The sequence below is a fragment of the Scomber japonicus genome, chromosome 4 (genome assembly GCF_027409825.1).
Source record: "Scomber japonicus isolate fScoJap1 chromosome 4, fScoJap1.pri, whole genome shotgun sequence".
NCBI classification, from domain to species: Eukaryota; Metazoa; Chordata; class Actinopteri; order Scombriformes; family Scombridae; genus Scomber; species Scomber japonicus.
This window is the reverse complement of record NC_070581.1, coordinates 1,410,491-1,429,763: the sequence shown is the minus strand read 5'-3', so window position 1 is coordinate 1,429,763 and position 19,273 is coordinate 1,410,491. Positions and strand designations below refer to the sequence as shown.

Below are 19,273 nucleotides of genomic sequence, written 5' to 3'. Positions count from 1 at the left end.
ATGGACACATTAGCTGCCAGCCTGTCCCCTCTGCGGTGATTAGGTGGCTGTGAGGTCATCCCTTCACTTCGGCTTCCATCCACATCAGGGATCTATCATTTCATTACTACCGTGGGGAGAAGGGGGGGGGGGGGGGTTGGCCGAAGCTTGGGTCTATCCGTCCATTAATCCGTCTAACGTTTTCACTACGGCTTCTTATACGTGTCGAAATCAACTACAGAGGAGAAATGAACGAATGTCGGGAAAACTGGTGCAGAGATTTTACTGGATGATTTAGGATGATATTATATTAAGTGAGTGCAGAGAGGAGATAACAGGGGCCACGCTCACACCAATCACTGCTAATAGTCATTCTTTTACATCCTCTAAACTGGGTATCATTACAACTTCATTTCAATGAAGGGAAATTAAATAACTGTTTGTTTTACCAGGAAACTCCCATAAAGACTCTAGACTCCCTTAGAAGCCCCTTAGTGTCTCCTTAAGGGGTCCAAATGAGTGATATAGTGTACCAGTTCTTCCTGCATCAGTCATTTCAGATGTATAGTGGTGTAGAACATCCACCTACAAAGTGGCTCGAATGCCCCTCTAAACCCTCTCAGGACCCCACAGAGGGGCTCAAGGACTCTTAGGAGCCCCTGCCTTCCAACTGAAAACTGTTGCTATGGGTGACTCCTTACCTCCTCAAGAGGCCAAGTGGCTCTGGTGATGGTTCCACAGTGTAAGATTCAACACCATTTATTTTACTGTTTCTCATTGGTTCATTCCAAGGACAGACAGAGCTTTCTCCTTTTTAAAAAAAAAACTTTTATAAAGCTTTAAAATAAAAATCTGATCTCGCTGAATAAAAATCCTTCTTACATGCATAAAGTGTGAAATCACGCCCGGTATGTGTGTATATGTGTATGTGGTGTGTGTGTGTGTGAGGAGGAGAAAGAACATGTGTCCGTGCATTCTCAGCTGTGGGTGTGTGTGTGCGTCTGCTGGACCTGAGATGTATTGATTGCTGCAGGAAGTGGAATCTGATGTTTCACAGCGCTTCCTGAGCTGGATGGCTTCGCCGCCAACAGTGAAAGCAGCACAGAGAGAGAGAGGCGGGGGTCTGGTGGTGAGGTGGAGGAGGAGGAGGAGGAGGGGCAGTGAGGTTTGACATAGGGGAAGTAAACCGGTTGGAGAAAACACGAAAGGTCGAGAGAAAGAGAGAGAAAGAGAAAGAGAAACAGCAAAAAGACAGAGACATAACACCTCCGGCTCTGTCCTTGGGCCGAGACTAAACACTGGCTGCCGTCTCAGCTTCCTCTCAGAACAAACACTGACCCCACTCTGTGGAAAATCAACTGCCCCCCCCCTTCTCCCCTCATCATCACTCTCCTCTACCTCAAACCTTGTGTTTCACACCGCGATATGTTCAGACACTGTCTAAATCTGGATAAGAGGACCACAGCCAATGCCTCAACCTGGCTTTCAAATACATTTCAAGTACATCTAGGCCATCTAACCTCTCTGCTCACTTCTGATTATATCTTACAGAAATGTAACCGCTACAGGAGAAACCTGCTCATGCTGCTATAGAGGAGAATGTGGTAGATATTTTTTCACCACACCTCCATTACTATCATACTGATTTGGAATATTTGTTTCAGTGCAGTGGTTCTAATGTCCAGAGAGTAGAAACAGTGTTATGATGAGCACAGAGGTTATTTTCAGGCCACAACTGAGTACATTAGCAGTCTGAGTCATGGCTCTCTCATAAACTGTGATTTGAATGAAATGAATTAGTGAACACGTTCTCAGTTTCTGACTGACACTTGTTTAAGCGTGTGAACACGACTCAACTGAAACATCTAGTAGTTCATAGTGCTATGACCTGTATTCTATAGAAGTATGAATGAATGATAAAGAAAAAGTGGTGCAATACTTTTATCATCTTTGTTCAACATGTGGACTTGAAAAACATTGATATGATAGATTAAAATCATTAAATTGTCTCTAAACTTGAAAAATAAATCAGAAAAATAAATCAATAAAATCACTGAATTCATTAAGCTGGTATATCAGCAAATTAACACAGTTTCACACTTGGTCAAACATTGTTTTAAAAAGCAACCAAACAAAGAGATGCCACATCAAGTAGGTGCAATATCTTCATAAAACACAAATGTCTGAGTATGAATCATGTTGAGATAAAAAGTGCTGGTGGCAGCCTCAGTCCTAGAAAGTAGTCCTATGTGGCAGACATGCTTCGTCTTTGCGATAACGCTGGTGGGAAAAGTGTGACAGCTATATGCAAACCACAAGCACACACACACACACACACACACACGTCTGTCTGACTTAATCCTTTGCAGAGCCGTGCAGACAACCAGTAGTCATGCCTGGAGAGATGGAATTGAGGAGGAGGAGTGGGGGAGGAAGGGAGGGGGGGGGGGGGGGGGGGGGGTAGAGGTGGTGTGGCAAGGTTCAGCTGCAGCCCTGACCTCTGTGTGTGTTTGTGTGTGTGTGTGTGTGTGTGTGTGTGTGTGTGTGTGTGTGTGTGTGTGCATGTGTGTGTGTGAAATAATTAAACAGGGCAGACAGATGAGCCCAGTGAGAAGGCTAGAGGTCATATGGGATAAATCAGTTTGTCCGACCCCCCCCCCCCCACACACACACACACACACACTCACACTAACAGCAGACGTATATAAATGGCAGTAGGCTTTATATAAACAGATGTCCTACTGCTCAAGATAGCCATGGCAGTGTTTCTTTGAAGGAAGAACGCTGAGAATAACGTCTTTGTGCTCGCTGTGGGTCGGAGGCGGTTACACACTCCACACATTACCTTGTCTCAGAGATCTACAATTACATTAATTATAAGCCAAGGGCTTCAAGAGGTCTATTGTCTGCTCTGTAGGAGTAGAATGAGCGTATGTGCACGTGTGTATGTGCAGATGTGTGTTTAGATCTTCTCTGCGTCTGCACGTGTGTATGCTTTACAATAAGAGATGAACAGCATAGGTAATGGGGGGGGGTGTGGGTTGTGAAATCAATGGGTTGACTTGAAGGTTGGGGTGGGGGAGGGGTGGTGTTGGGTAGAATGGAGCAGAGGAGCAAGTCTGGGCCTGGGAGCTGGTGGAGGCTTCCTTAACCTGAGAAGCAGCAGGCGTGTGTGCCAGGAGGAGGGATCCCCTTTCTAGCATATTGTTTTATTTAACGTGTGCACGGCCGCTTCATTTGTCAGAGTGCGGCTGGGACAGATTAATTCGGGGAGATTGGTGACTTGGAGGGGAGGAATGGCTCGGGCCAGGCTGGAGGAAGGATGTTAACCACATTATAAGCCTTTGTTTCCAACACTTCATTCCTGAGGAGTAAACTGAGCCTACGGGGGCCCTACCCCTTTACTCCCTCTACCAAGAGGCCCCGGTTTGCTAAAAAACACACACACACACACACACACACACACACACACACACACACACACACACACACACACACACACACACACCTTCCACCCTGACTTCCTGACAAGCTGCAGCCGAGGTGTGGCCACAGTTCACCGACTTTGTTTCTGTTTCTAACCAGGCAGCCCTAAATGAAAGCCGTCTACTTCTGCTCTGCCAGTCTAAACTTTGCTCTCCCCCAGCTGGGTTGGACCCCCTGCTCTCCAGTTAAAGCAGCTGCACTCACCAACTGGAACCAGCCTAAACCTGCCCCCCTCCCCTTCACCGACCGGTTTCACTTCAAAACCACCCCCCACCCCGATGATCTCACCCTCCAAACTTCCCGTATGACTCCACGACAAGACTCTAAAACACCAAATCCTCTTTCAGATGTATTTTTCACTCGTGGGCCTTCGCCGCACTTCTGCCACAAGATGATAAAAGTTAGAAAGGTGATGAGGGTTATGAGTCAAAGCTCAGGACAGGAGTTGCTTTGTTGGCTCAATAGGGCAGGTCAGACCAGCTCCTGATTAATCCAGTTTAAGATTAATTTATGGAGCCTTAACGTAACTCAGAGGAGCTTGACGAAAAGTGTGAGTCACACAGCAGACTAAACAAAAGTTTAGATCTGAGGTGTTGTTGACTCCGCTGCCAGGAAGATGCACCTATTCCGAGAAGAGACTTGCACAAAAGAGAGCAACAGAGTGCAACAGCTCATTCATAACTTTTTTTTTTCATTAAAAGGCTCCTGCAGAAAATAATGCTTTGCTTGCAGCTTCTGGTGTATTCCTCTCAATAGGATTCAGTTTGGAAATTAAAACTTTTTAAAAAAGGCATGTCACTAATCCTCAAAGACTCTTGCATCAGGCTGGTATTACGTATTTCTCCAGGTGTGCAGTGAAAGAAGGTGGATTAAGATTCAGATTTTTTTTATTTTTGGATGAAAGTGGACTTATTTTCATAGTATGACTCAACAAAGGCGTTGTTAGTATGTGTGAGATTGTTGGTTTCAGATGCTGTCAGACAATCTAAAAAGCACTTTGAAGCATTCTGAGGTTTCAATGCTCTCTACATGTTTGACCTATTTATACTCAAAGTGTTTTTTTCTGAAAGTGACCTTGTTAGTTGGTGAGTTTTCCTCCCATCATTTGGCTGAAATGTTAAAATTCAGTCTTTGTAGCATTTGTGTGATAAACATCCTGGATCCTTGTTAATAAAAGGTAATAATAATCAGATGTGATGCTTCAGAGCTCTGACCTCTTTGTGTTTGTTTGTGTGGGACAACAGCAGCCATGACGCATCCAGGACAGATGAGCACAGACACAAGAGAGAGAGGATGGATGGCGGAGGAGGGGAGATAAACAATGAGCCCTGGTCCATGACTCGGTTTCTTTGGAAGCGCTGATCACCCAATGTGGGGGGAGGGGCGGGGGTATTACTATCTGTCTTACAATCACAGATCCGCAGCTGATACTCATTACAATGGAGGTGACAATTGCTAGCCTACAACCGCCACCAATACCCTGTCTTCTCTCCTTCCACATGGCTGAGGAAGAGCCAGTGTGACCCCCCCACCCACCCACCGGTGAGGAGTCGATGAAAAAAAAAAAGGATAAAAAGGAGGTTTCCCTGGACCCAGACTGCCATCACAACCGGAGAACAGTAAATGCACCTCCAGCCCTTTTCACATTCTTTTCAATGGCCGCCAAATGCTTGTATTGAGAGCTGACACACCATTATTTTAAATGTATCTAATGCCCCATCGCACACAACATTTGTACTCTGAAGAAAAATTGCGAAAGCTGTTTGAACTTTTTTTTATGCTCAAGGAAGTCCAATGTTGATTCACACAGAGCGAGCAACAAACCCGCCACTCCCAAGTGATGCACTGCATATTGTGTTGGGACGCAGCAGAAATAAAAGTAGATGTACAGTGTAAACATGGTCAGCATTCATCACTGTGTACCGTGCTGGTGATGAGAGGCCAGATAGTATAAACACTGTTGGCTGACTTAGGCTGAGGTTAATCCTCTTTTACAAGCCAACACCTTTTTTTTTAGCCCGGTAGATTAAGCAACACAATGCTGTGACGGGTGAATTATATATATAATGGGAATTAGATTGAATCATTTCAAGAGACGAGAACACTGAGTTCAATGGGATTTTTAGAAGCAACAGACATGGAAAGGACAGTAAAGGACATGTGAAGCTTTGTTGTAGGGTGTGAGATATGAAAATAATAAATAATGAACAATTCAAATGCCTCCATGTTTTGTTTTACACAGAAGTTGTTAGTATCATGCTAAAGTGTGCTAAGTTCAGCTCTGTGATGATGAGGAGGAGGCTAACAGCTAACAGCTCCAACGTGGTGATAAAATGATTCTTAGTAAAAATTAACTCACAGCAAAACAAACTATCTACACGGTTTGTACTGTGAGCGCTAACTGTTCGTTCTTAACGGTAAATTATACAAAAGGAGCACAGTGAGCGGCGGTGCTCGTTTGTTAGCCTGCCATCTGTCTGAACATTGCTAGCTCACCAGCTAGCTCACAGATTTGACGCTTGATAGCATCTTTAATGTCCTGCTAGTTAGCAGTGACTTCTGTCACGCCTCAAGCTAGCATGACTTTAGCTCAGATGTATGTTGTTGGTGCCTTTATTAAACAGTGCACATCCTGCTAGCTAACGGAAACAAGACAATTACACTTCTACACATCAAATGTTTGCTTTTCAGCATTGACATGAGGTTTGACACTACAAATATCATGTTTAACAAGTCTGTAGACTGTCACTGCTTTTAACGCAGCTTTACACTCCTGCTCTAATTTACCTCTTCAAAAGAATTAGGATCCTGACTGAAAAGAAAGCTGATATATTCTGCTTTGTCCAAAAAAACTTTTAAAAACTGAGCTCTGCTGCTGTGCTTCTTTAAAATAGAAAACAATATCTCTCATTTCTTTCACTTTGACAGAGATGTTGCAAAACTGAGTTGACTTGGCAGCTTCCTCATCGAGGGAATTGTGCCAGTTCAATCAGAAATAAGATTAGCGCAGTTTATTATTAGCTTGAAAATCTCCCTGTATCTGTATCTGTCCTCTCTGTAGCTACCTGTCCTTCCCAAACTTTAAGACGATCGATGAGACGCTGTTTGGAGAAAAGTGTCCAACCACAGATTGTTGTCCAAACAGTCCTAGGTGGAGCACGGGCTTCTGACATGACACTGTGGGAGGATATTCTAGGCCATGCCTGGTGGATGTTGTGTTACACACTGCCAGTGTAGCTGACAGTCTGTGTGTGTGTGTGTGTGTGTGTGTGTGTGTGTGTGTGTGTGTGTGCGTGTGTGTGCATGTTTGCACCCGATTCTGTCTGCTTCTGTATTCATTATAAGACTGGGAAGGCATTGCGGGGGTGGGATCTGGGTTTGTGTGGATGTCTATGCTCGTGAATGTGTATGGTTTGTAATGTGTATATGTGTGTGTGTGTGTGTGTGTGTGTGTGTGTGTGTGTGTGTGTACGCGTGTGTGGTTGGGGGTGGGGGAGCATCACTGTGGGAGACAGGCAGATGGGGATGGAAATGAGTAGGCAGTGAGCTCATGCTAATCTCCTCCTACAGCTCCTACAACTGATCCAGGCACAAAACACACACACACATGCAGACACGCACACACGACTGCAAATCATACACTAGACAAGCCCCATGCACTATCACACACCAAATGAGGCAGAGGATGCCTCTGCTACTGTACTCAAACGTTCCCATGTGCCTCTCATGCATATTTTTTAGAGATATGCCCAAAATCTTTCTATGAAATCTACAGCATACATTTATTTCATTATAGTACAGCTCCAGTCCAGTGAATGTTCATTTGATTGATAGTAGTGTGTGTTTATGCGTGTGTGTGCGTGTGTGTGTCAGACAGCCATCTGCCCCGTGGGAGCTGCTCAGTAGCACGCGATTGGCCAATTGCACTTAAAGAGAGGTGAGGGGTGAGGTGGGTCACCTCTTTATTTGGGGAGAGAAAGGTCGTGTGGTGCTGGTGGGGTGGGGGTGGTGCTGGTGGTGGTGGGGGGGGGGGTGCAACACTGCTGTCAAATGAATGTTCCTGGGCTGACGCAGCACAAAGTAACCAACCCCCCCCTCCCCAATTCCATCTCACAATGAGAGCTGCCCTGACTCTGTGTGTTTTCCATGGACCTGTGCAGGCAGTTACAGCATGAGGAGATCTCTTCAAAAAGCAATGTCTATTTTGAATGAAATTATAAAAACATTTTTTTGGGGTGGGGGGTGGGGTTAGGGTTAATAGTGCTGATAACAGAAAAAGGAAAGAGACTGAGACTAAATGGTTTACTGGTACTTTCTGAATGTCCTCTGTGCACTGTATGTTTCTCAACACTTGGTGCAGATGGCATCTCACTGTGAGCCCTGTGATAGTAACCACGTCAAAACAAACTGATAACCTAACTGCTGTCACTTACCACTTGGATGTTTTATCTTGCGTGCAATCCATACACAGTGGTGTCCCTTCCTACCCAGCACTGTCAACCATGATGATTCAGACAATGTAATGAACAACGTCTATATACTTTGAAATTCTTTAAAATCTATCAAATCTTTCATCTTGGACTCCTTAATACCTGCAAGAAAAAAATGGCTCAATGGTAAAAATGTGCCAGAATTTCATGAAAGTCTGTGTGTAGGTTTCTTGCCAGCTGGCAGACGTGAGAATGCAAATGGAGAGTGCGATGCTGGCTTTACATCTTGAGCATCGCTGCTGCATTCTTGGTAAAGGTGCCGCAGGCTGGGTTTGAGAGTGTGTGTGTGTGGGGGGGGGGGGGGTAAAGGTTAGTGGATGTATGGTGTAGTTAAGGCAATAGTTAGGTTTACAGCGCCATGTGTGTCGATGAATATTTCAAAGAGCCTCTCATTAAATAAACACGCTGGACCTCGCCGCCTACGGTAACCTACCATCAATATTGAATGCACAAAAAAAAAGGACAGTGTCGTTCACGAGTCGGCAGCCAACCCCGGTCATCACATCGCACCATCTGACTTGAGGAAAAGCTGCAACAACTGGAAGGGGTCGGCGGGTTCTTCCTTTCCGTGCTGCTCTCGCAATAATCCTGATGAGACACGCTCAAGGTTCTTCTAAAGACTTAAGAATAGCCACACAGTGAGCTGAGTGTGCTTGTTACTTTCATGCTTTGTCAGAGAGTTATGAATATTCTGACGGGCGTTTTCACCTAGTGGGAGGAAGTACTTGACTTTCACGCATGCTCTCAGCTACTTAAAGACATTTGCTCGGAGCTTTGCGTGTGCGCTGCTTTTTCTCAGACGACTTGCATGCACGCTTGTCTGTTAAGAGACCAGTGCTGCTTTTTTTCCCTTCCTCCATCATGTTTGAATGGATGGGGGTGGAGATCCATTCATCACATGAAAAAAACGCTGCAGTCGATAGGTGGAGGACAAGACAACGGCTTGGCGAAAAAGGGCACAAACTTCTCTTTTCTTGTTTTCCTCAGTCATTCTTTTCTCCTGAATCAGACTTCTGTTATTTGTGACAGGGGTGCTGCTGTAGCTCAGGAGGTACAACCAGCTGTCTGCTAATCGCAAGATCGGCTGTTTGATTCCCGGTTCCTCTGGTCCACATGTTGAAGTGTCCTTGGGCAAGATGCTTAACCCCAAATTGCTCCAGATGGCTGTGCCAATGGTGTGTGAATGTGTGAATATGACTTGCATTAAAAAGTGTGGTTGGAAGACTAGTAAAGTGCTATATTATACATTCCATTTACCAATAATGTTGAGGTACATAGAGTACTGCTTGAAGAAAGGTGTGTAGAATTCTACCTAAATTAAAGATTTTCATTTAGGTTGGTTTATGATTACATTTAACCCTTACATACTGTTCATATTCTACACCATCACAATATGTTCTGGGTCAGGTTTGACCCTGTCTAAGAATCCCCTCATAAAAAGAGTCTACATCAAAGTTTGAACCACCAATCTATTTATATAGTCGATCTGACTGATCAATAAATGTGATTAAACCTTGATTCATGTTTCAGAGAGCAGAGAGAGTGTATTTTTTAGCTTTTACACCACTAAACATCTACTATCACACTATATCATGTCCTATTTGACCTAAGACATGAAAATATAACATAGACATAATGATGGAAATGTATTTTATGTCAAGTGAAAATGAAGTGTGGGGTTTATTGTAGAACCATTAGAGCCATCAGCCTTATTAAAACTATGAACTATTCATTTCACTAAAACACATGTCAATAGATACAGAGATAATTTGACCCACAACAGCCTTTTGGGCCACTTTAGGAAAAGTCATCAAATTTCAGAATAAGACATTTGAGGTGTTTTTACAGCTGTTAAACTTGACCTGAACAGTATATAAGGGTGAAATGGTTCGGCCAGTCAAGTGACCATTAAGTCAGAAGTGTACCACATGCAGCTTTCTACAAACTTTCATCCTGTGAGCACAATCCAGCAGCGACTTGGAAAATCCCCTTTTGTTTGCAGAACTTTAAAAAAGGCTTTGAAATAAACAGCTACTGGCAGGAAGACACGCAGTATGAAAAGAAACACTGCGCTTAATTCATTTTCCACTCCCGCTTCAACGGTAGCCTTTTGAATGAAAAAAAAAAAAAAATTCCAGACAACTGAAGCTGTATCACCTGTGATGCTCCGCCACTCTCTCTCCCTCTTCATCATGTGTATGTGTGTGTGAGTGTGTGTGTTAGTGTTTTCCTCTGTACAGGGTTTGTGGTGGAAAGAAAGACGCTTAAACGGCAGATCAAAACCGCCGCACAGACTTTTTCATCTCGCGGTACAATTGTTCCTCAAAGTTTTTCGGCTAACAGCCTCGGAGCAGAGTCGCCTTTTTTTTTCCAGGACGGGAAAGAAAAAAAGAGCAAAATAAAAGTCATTACTGCAGTTCATTTCCTGCAGAGAGGGAGAAAAATGAAAAAAAAAAAGCAGCGGCATATGTGGAGAATAATTAGCTAAACTTTCAGCACACAAATTTAACTACTAATTAAACAGCCTCTTTTTAATTGACTCTCATTTGCATAGCATTCAGACGAGAAGCCTGAATCATTAAAAAAGGTGTTTTTTTCTTTGTGAAGAAGAAGACATTTCTCCTCTCAGAATGCGATCCATCCGCTCAGCCTCAGATGTGTTTAACTGAGCTTGAGAAGTGATGGACTTTTCAATCACACTTGACATGAAGATACTTGAATGTCAATACAGGCATTGATCTGTGTGACCCTCAGTCATGCCTCACAGTGTGGACTCACTGTCTTCTATTAGAAACCCAGACTGGCAGCCTGGCCAGCCAACAGAACTCATTACACAGCTCTAATTCAATTGGTGGCTTCCTCCTTTTTTTTTCCAGAGCACAGAGAACAAAATCTAAATTCTACTATTTGACAGACACACCAAAAAAAAAAAAACAGCATGAAAACAGAAGCAACAGCAAATCTTTAACTTCCCCTCATGCTCCTGCAATTAGGTCAAAATTAAGCTCCGCAACAGACTTTTTTTTTTTTTTTTGCAACTGTCACATTGTGCCAAACAGCCGTATAAAGAGAATGGATATATTCCCTCAGCAGCTATTGAAATGCACAGCTACCAGCTGTTGTCCTGTCCACCGCGTGGACATGGCTGGCTGTCAGCAGGCTTAGCCAACACTGCGCCTTGCATATGAAACAGGACATGGGCCTATATCCCCTTGGGGAGTTCACTTCCTCTGAGCGCCCCCCACTACCACCACCACCACCACCACCACTGCCCCACCTCCCCTCCTGAAACAAGCAACCCCTTCAGCTGGAGGCCAGATATCCTGAGGAGCAGTAGAGGGGGCGAGGGGTGGATGTTTAAAAAAAAAAGAAGGGAAGTTTGAGTTTGAATGGCAGCTATTTTGGAGCTAAATATTAAAACCCTCTGCAAAAAAAAAAGTTCCATGTTGTAAGACTGATCTGAGCTTTAACACGCTGGGTGTCAGCACATAGTTCCTACTCAGCTTTATTGTTCTCCTTTGAGTCTTTCTACACGTCCAATCGTTTCCCACCACTTCAGAATGAAAATGGATCATTGGATGGAAGAGGAAGTCTGGCTCTTGCTTGTTGGGGTTTTTTTTTGACAGTGAGCAGAACAGCAGAGGTCATGGTTGACTGTGATGACACGCATGAGTAGAGAAGTGTTTCATGTGAGCTCATTCAAAAAGGCTTTTCACTTGTTTAAAAAGATGTCTTCACCTCTCTGAGGGAGGGGCAGGGCAAAAAAATTAAAATACTATATACAATAAACCAGTGCTTCTCAAATGTTTTCACATCAAGGAGCCTTAAATTGACACAAATGACACCACGGACCCCCACCTGATAAGACTTCTGCTTTCAGATGTGTTATTATATATATGTATGTATGACACTCATGAGCAAAGCAGTCATACATTCTGTCATAATGTTACTATAGAGAAAATCAATGATTCCCCTTGTTGCTGAAAACCATTACAATAAACAATCTCTAAAATAATCTGTAATTCTATAAATCTATATAAGTGTGTAATGTTCCTAGGATTAAACAGCCAGTCTTATTATAATGGGAGTGGGAGGAACTGAGAGCTGTGCATTAGTCTGTAAAAAAAAATAAATAAAAGTTGCTGTTTTTTTTACCAAAAAGTGAAGGTTGGGCTGGCTCGACTGTAACCCCCCCCCCTCCTCTTCCCCCTCTTCTACTCTCCTATCTCCTCCTCACAGAGACGGATTGTGTAGAAATCACATCATCTTGAGGGCTGAATTATAAAGTTAGCAACATACTAAATCTGCAGCCACAATCCTTATCTAAACATCCTGATGCGGAAAGCCACTGATTATGTTGTGCCACCCACATGTGTGAGTGTGTACCAGCCAGAAAACCAGAAAGACTCTTGCAGCTACAGAGCTTTGGCGTGAGCAAACTCCACACACCCAAGCACATAAACTAATTTAAACAATTCAATAGTTCAGCGCGTTGGCTCGCTGCTGTTTACAGTCTGCGCTGCGGCTCACATCCTCCCAGATAAGAAAGGAGGGGTTATTTTTGTGTGTGTGTGTGTGTGTGTGTACTATAAAATTCACACTTCTTCCACAAATGCAGGCGTGCTTGCAAAGAAGTGAGAAGCTGCTTTTACTCACGGCCGTCTGATCAGACGCACACATGTTGCGCGTCTCAGAAGGAAGCTCGCGCAAGAGAGTGTCTGCAAAGAGGGAAGTGCCGCAATATCACTTCCTGTGTCTGTCTGCATGCGAGACTGCTGCTAACACTTGTGTAACTCCCCTCATTAATATTGACAGAGACGCCCCCCGGGTCGTGCGCAGGACCAGGACGATGGTGTTTTTTTTGTTGTTTTTTTTTTCTCCTCCTGTTGCTTAGAGGCAGCGTGGCTCTCTCTCCTCCTCATCCTCCTCATCCTCACATCGCCTCAGCTCAGCTCAAATATGCTGACAAAGAGCAGCTCTGTTACCATAAGTTTAGCAATATTCTTCAACTCTGCTATCCCAGCATGCATTCCCCTCATTAGCGTTTCTTGAAACAGGGTACTTGAGGAAAAAAAAAGGAAAAAAAATGGAGGAGTCGAATTACAAAGCAGGGCAAAGGCTTAAATGAGGCTGGGTCTTAACACTTGGGGTGCCCCGTCGGCACTTATAAAAATAGAAGAGGCCCCCCCTGAAAAGTGGGGGTCCTCTGAGGTGTGCCCACTCCAGTCTGAATGAAAGTGTGTGCCAAGAGTGGGTATTCACCATGCATGGCAGGACTTTGGCACTCTTTTAGTGCTTTCGAGGGTCTCCCCTGATTCCTTTTTCTTTCTTTTGGCCCATTCCTGTGAAAGGAGGAGGCTCCGGCGGAGGAGTAGAGGAGTGGAGGAGAGCTGCTTGTAAATACTTTAGCGGTTGCCTTTCTGTGCCTCATCAACATGTCTGCTGCCCCCCACCCCCATACCACCCCACACACACACACACACACACACACACACACACAGAAGTCCACTCTGCTTTCAATCAGATTGGAGTAAAAAAAGTAGGTAAGAGAGGAGGAGGAGGAGGAGGGGGATGTGTGTATGTGTGTGTGTGTGTGTGTCAGAGGTGGGTCGCTGGGCTAGGGTAGGTGGATGTTTGGAGGGGTGGGGGGTGGGGGGGTGAGTGGGTCCGATGTTTGCTGAATGCTCTCCTTTGTTGGGATCATATTATGTTTCCACCACAATACTTCTAAACCCTGCTTCATCAACTCCATTCATGTGTAACAGTTCATGCAAATGCTCTCTCTCTCTCTCTCTCTCTCTCTCTCTCTCTCTCTCTCTCTCTCTCTCTCTCTCTCTCTCTCTCTCTCTCTCTCTCTCTCTCTCTCTCTCTCTCTCTCTCTCTCTCTCTCTCTCTCTCTCTCTCTCTCTCTCTCTCTCTCTCTCTCTCTCTCTCTCTCTCTCTCTGTGTAGAGGTGGAGGGGGGTGGGTGGGATTCTTTTTTATGTCTCCCACCCCTACAGCAGACCTCAGATTATAATCCCCTCACAGAGAGGCATCACACTGTTAGCAGCAGAAACCAGATTGAACACTATAAATACTGCATCCCATATCTGATGACAGAAACCACCTGAAACACATCGAGCCACAACCTGCCGACTCCTGTTCTGATAGGAACTTTGGTTTTTTTTTAACAATTATCTCGTCTATAAAAAAAGAGAGAATGAGAGGATGTGGATACAATCAGAGACAAAAAATAAAAACCCTTCAGCGTTGATAGTAACGCTGATTAAACCCACAGGAAGCCAGACACATGACAGCCAGACCAGCATTACATACATTTAATGAGACACAGTTGGCTCCAAAGGCGCGCACACACAAACACACACACAGAGTACAACCAGACATGTAGGCTGAGACATGTATCCCACTAAACACTACATGTGCGAGGGAGGAAATGCCATTTCATCCGAGGAAGAGAACAAGAAGAATGATTTCCTTCTTTTCCCTCCTAAATTCATGTAGAATGTACACACAGTCCTCCTTAACTGTTGTTTACTATTTCCCAGCGAGCCATTTGTTGGTAAATGAGATTGTATTTACAGTACGGGCCAATAAAAGTGAACCTCAGGGGTGTTTCACAGGCAAATAATGGCTTTATTGCCTCTGGAGGTGTTTTATTGTCACTGGTGTAAGAGGCCTAATTAGTAACAATATGGCAATGATGAGCCAATACTAAAGAGACACTGACCGCCTAGAAAGTCACTTAATCTACATATATGAATGCAACAGGCATGAGTTGGGATTTGGCTGCAGCTGAAGTTTGGTAACATTTACTGCATGTGAGCGCTTTCATGCATTCTCTAACTGGGACAATTTCCACCAGGAAGCTCTTCAAGGACAGCTGGGATTTCCAGGACCACAGGTTGGCAACCACAACTATAGCAGCAACATTTACAGTACAGCCTGGAGTTGGAACAAGTGGACTTGCACAAGATGTTTAACAGTCCTCATTTTGCTGGGAACCCCCCAAAACCTCACACTGAGAGCCATAAACTCTACCAGATCACTGCAGAGAAGCAGGATGCTGGCTGGATGCTTTAAATGCATTTCAGTGGATACATTCAAGCTTTTTTTCACAAATGAGTATTTGAATAAGCAACTTCAGAACAAGCTCCTTGTAGTTTGCATTAAAGCAGAGTGTGCAGGAGCTGCAGAGCGTTCATAAACGAAGCAGGGAAATACATACATAAGGAAATAACTGAGCAATTTGATGATGATGATCAGGACGATGATGATGGCAAAAAATAATAAAAACAGAGCAAAAAGTGCATGAGCAGCCATGCATACACACAGCTCCATGGAGCACCGACTCACCCTGGATGATGCTTTCCTCTTGTACTTGTTGGCGAAGTCAAATTTCTCCTTGATCTCGTCCAGCAGCAGCTCCAGACGGCTCTTCTCCTCTTTCCCCGTGTAATCCTGGCCCAGGAGGATGTATGCCCTCCAGTTAGCCGAGTCGAAGCCCCAGTGGCAAGTCCTGTTCTCCTGCGCCTTGTGACTGTGCACCACGAACTTATGAGTCGGATACATGAGTCTGCAGTCCATGCACTGGATGCACGCTGCGTTGGGGTTGGTGTACAACTCCGGCACGAACAAGCCCTTACACTTGCCGAAACACTCGTGGTAGATTTTGAAGCTCCTCTCGGTGAGCTCCAGCTCCAGCGATCCTCCGCTCAGCTCCTTCTTGCAGCGGGGCGGGTAGGCGCCTCCGTAGATGAGGGCGTTGCACAGCCGCTCGGCGTCCGTCTTGGTGATGAGGCCGCAGGACGGCGCGGAGAAGGGCAGGATCCCCATGACTTTAAGGATCTCCAGCTGGTCCGCCGTGCACCGGGAGCAGTAGATGTGCAGCTCGTCGCACACCGAGTTGATCTGCTGCAGGGTGAAGTCCCGCAGCACCGTGTTCAGAATCTGCGGGAGACACAGTCGCTTCTCCCCGCCGACCACGAAGCATGAGATGGTCTCACTCTCCAGGACCGTCTCACACCTCTCCGTGGAGCGATCGGACGGGATGAAGAGCGGGCCCGGCATCACAGGCGGCGGGAGATGCTGCAGAACCGGCTCTGGCTCCTTTCCGTCCTTCTTAAAGAGGAGCTCATGTTGCCACCGGGCAGAGAAAGCCGCCGGTCCGCCCAGAGAGCTCATAGAGCTGAGGTGAAACTGCTTGAGAGTTTGTTGCAGTCCCGGATGAGGCTGGAAGCTCTGCCGACTTACAGTCTCCATGTTTTTCCTGCAACTTTAGAAGCGAAAAGCTCTCTTGTCGTCGACCGGGAATCACGAGTATCAATCCGTTCCTGGAGCTGGTAAATCCACTGTGTCCCAGAACTGAACAAAAATGCGAAGCGCTTCATGAAATATCCAGAATTAAGTCCCAGACGGTGAGTTTCCAGTGTAGAGGCAGTCTGTGTCTACTGACTGATCACCGGCCAGTCGCTCCCTGCAGCGGGTCGCAGACTGTCCATATCTGAAAGACGACTCTCCAAAACTCCAGGAAAACCAAAAAAGTTCCGTTTATCGAATTCCAGAAAGAAGGAGGAGAAACAAACAAAAAGCGGCAGTTGTGAGTCGATACAGCTCGATTTAAAAAATCCTTATTTGCGGCTCTTTCCGCTGTCGAGGACTGCCGCAATCCACTCCGTCTGCCCCCGCAGTTCACTCTGACTGTATGGAGATGAGAAGTCTGAGAGCCAGCCTGCGCTCTCTCTCTCGCTCTCTCTCTCTCTCCCTCTCCCTTTCCCCCCTCTCTCTCTCTGTTTCTCTCTCGCTCTCTCTCTCTCTCTCTCCCCCTCCCTCTGTGTTTGTGTGTCTGGCTCAGTCATTGAATCCCAGCCAGGAATGTGAGTGACTCTGCAGGCAGGCAGGGCTCTTCCAGGAACAAGCCGTCACCCCCCCTCACTGCCCTGCAGAGAGCAGAGAAGAAGAAAAAGCAGCGATGTGAGGAGAGAAGACGGATGCTGCGTTAAAGTCATATGGGAAAAAGTATAAACTTTATGTGAGTACTTTCTGCCGCGGTGGAAAGTAAGTACTTGTACTTAACTCGAGTATTTCTGTGTTAACTAATCATTTCTATTACAGTAACGTTTCTAAGGAAATGTTGTACTAAATCCGCTATGCTTTATTGAAGGCTTTATACGTACATTTCAGATTTAAATTTAGATTTAATACAAAACATGGACAACATATACAATATGATGAACCATCATATAAAGAAAAGTATATTTTTTAAATCAAATCAGCCGCCTTGCTGCTACGCTTAAATACTTAAAAGCCTAATAACACATTATATGTACAGGTATATATATAAAAGTATAAATAAGGGCTAATCTGTAGTAGCTTTCTGTATTTTTACTTGAACAAAATGTTGAATGAATGCAAGACTTTTTGCATGTAATTGAGTTTGTTTTGTTTTTTAACAGGATATTATGCGTGTAGATGTGTACTTTGATTTATTTAATGTTTGGCTAATGTACTTTTTACTTTACTCATTTGAATACGGGACTCTTACCTATACTAGCTGAGTATGTTTAAATTGTGGCATTTGATTAAATGAGCTTAGTATTTCTTAAATCACGCAGATTCTATAGATAGATAGATAGATAGATAGATAGCGGGTATTAGTATTTGATGTATAGCCTATATTTCCTTTTTACCTTATGAAAGTGACATGCATTGTTCCACGTTCTCTACATCTGAGATCTGATCATTTATCAGCTAAAACCTCAAATAAACGATAATCCCAAGGAGAAAGTTAAACGCTTCCATCTTTCCCATGGTACCTGAATGTATCAGAAGAATATAGCAGCTATGTGTGGAGGGGAAGACGAAGAAAAAAAAGCTTAGAAAAAGGATGGCTGGTGTTTTGCGAGTCGACAAATTTAGCTTTGGAAGGGGAAACGCAAATTGCACGACTGACTGCGGTTTATTTATTTTTCCTTCTGCCTGAATGTGTTAAAATTGTTTGGCAAGTAGCGGCGAATAAACAAGTTTCATGTGTTGGCGACCTTGAGAGACACTCTTTGTAAAGAAATGATGATAGAAGACTTTTGGGAGCTCAACGCACCAATACAACCTGCAACAATAAGCAAAGCACTGATTCTTTGTGGGCCGATACTTTCAATTCTTTGTGTATTCTTTCCATTCTGTTTATTTTGACTGTTACCCATAGAGATCGTCATCTGTTACTCATAAAGACCAATTTGAACAAAATATGTACCCAGACTGTATGCACAAACACAACTGATGTTTCAAAGCTTTGAATTGTACTGTTACTATCAGATCAGACGTATAATGCTTTACTTTTTATGTTTCTGTTGAAGGATAAATTATTTTAGGACACACAGTGTACAAACAGAAAAGTCCTCTCAGGGTTTGTAGAAGTTGCAAACAAAACAAAAAAAGTCTCCTTTGACACATTTTTCTCTCTGAATAGTATGGGAACAGTGAAAGGGAAGTCATATATTATTGGGTTATAATCAAAACCAAGTGAGTGAACCTCAGGAGGTCATGTGTCCAGAGCAAGTTCAACTCCAGCCCTGAAGAACAAGAGCTTTTCTGTTCCTGTGGCGTCCCCTAGCCAAACACTGCTGTAACTGCAACATGATGGCAGGGGCCAAGACCTGGAGGAACCTCTACTGCAGCCCAGTGCAGACACTGTGTGTGTGTGTGTGTGTGTGTGTGTGTGTGTGTGTGTGTGTGTGTGTGTGTGTGTGTGTGTGTGTGTGTGTGTGTGTGTGTGTGTGTGTGTGTGTGTGCGTGCGTGCGTGCAGGGGAGCGGCTAGGGTTTTTGGGCCCCATGAAAAGAGATCACACAGGGCCCCACCACCACACACAGGTCACACCAAACACTACACCTCTACCTGTGAAGACTTGTAACTCTCTTATAGTCCAATACTAACTGTATAATATTTACTGTGTAGACATGCATGCAACATTCAACATAGTTTAATAGTAAATGAAATATTCTATTCATGTCTATTAATGATGATATGTTAATTAAAAAATTAACTAATGTTCAAAAAAATGTTAGGGCCCTGAGTTTTTGGACCAATACTTTTCAGCTCTTGCTAGCACTGATATCAAATATCATTTATCACAATATTTTTGAGTAAATTATAAGATTTATTTTTAGCACAGTACATTCTTGAGAAGAGATCAGTCATGTGCACATGATGACTAAATGAGCAATAGCATTCAGTGTTCATTTTACTCAGCTCCAAACATAAAACATTGTATCCATTTATTGGAACATAACCTTTATAACCAAGAGTAGAACATATTTAT

At 44.2% G+C, this 19,273-nt stretch overlaps 1 protein-coding gene across 1 annotated transcript in view; it reads right to left on the bottom strand.

Moving 5' to 3' along the window:
* The window catches only part of skia (v-ski avian sarcoma viral oncogene homolog a), a 77,975-nt gene extending 61,342 nt beyond the window's left edge, over positions 1 to 16,633 (bottom strand). The window contains exon 1 of the mRNA XM_053318129.1: positions 15,311 to 16,633. Within this exon, the coding sequence (XP_053174104.1) occupies positions 15,311 to 16,216 (906 nt within the window). The 5' untranslated portion in view covers positions 16,217 to 16,633. The remainder of the gene's footprint in view (positions 1 to 15,310) is intronic.
* Between the last annotated feature and the right edge of the window lie 2,640 nt (positions 16,634 to 19,273).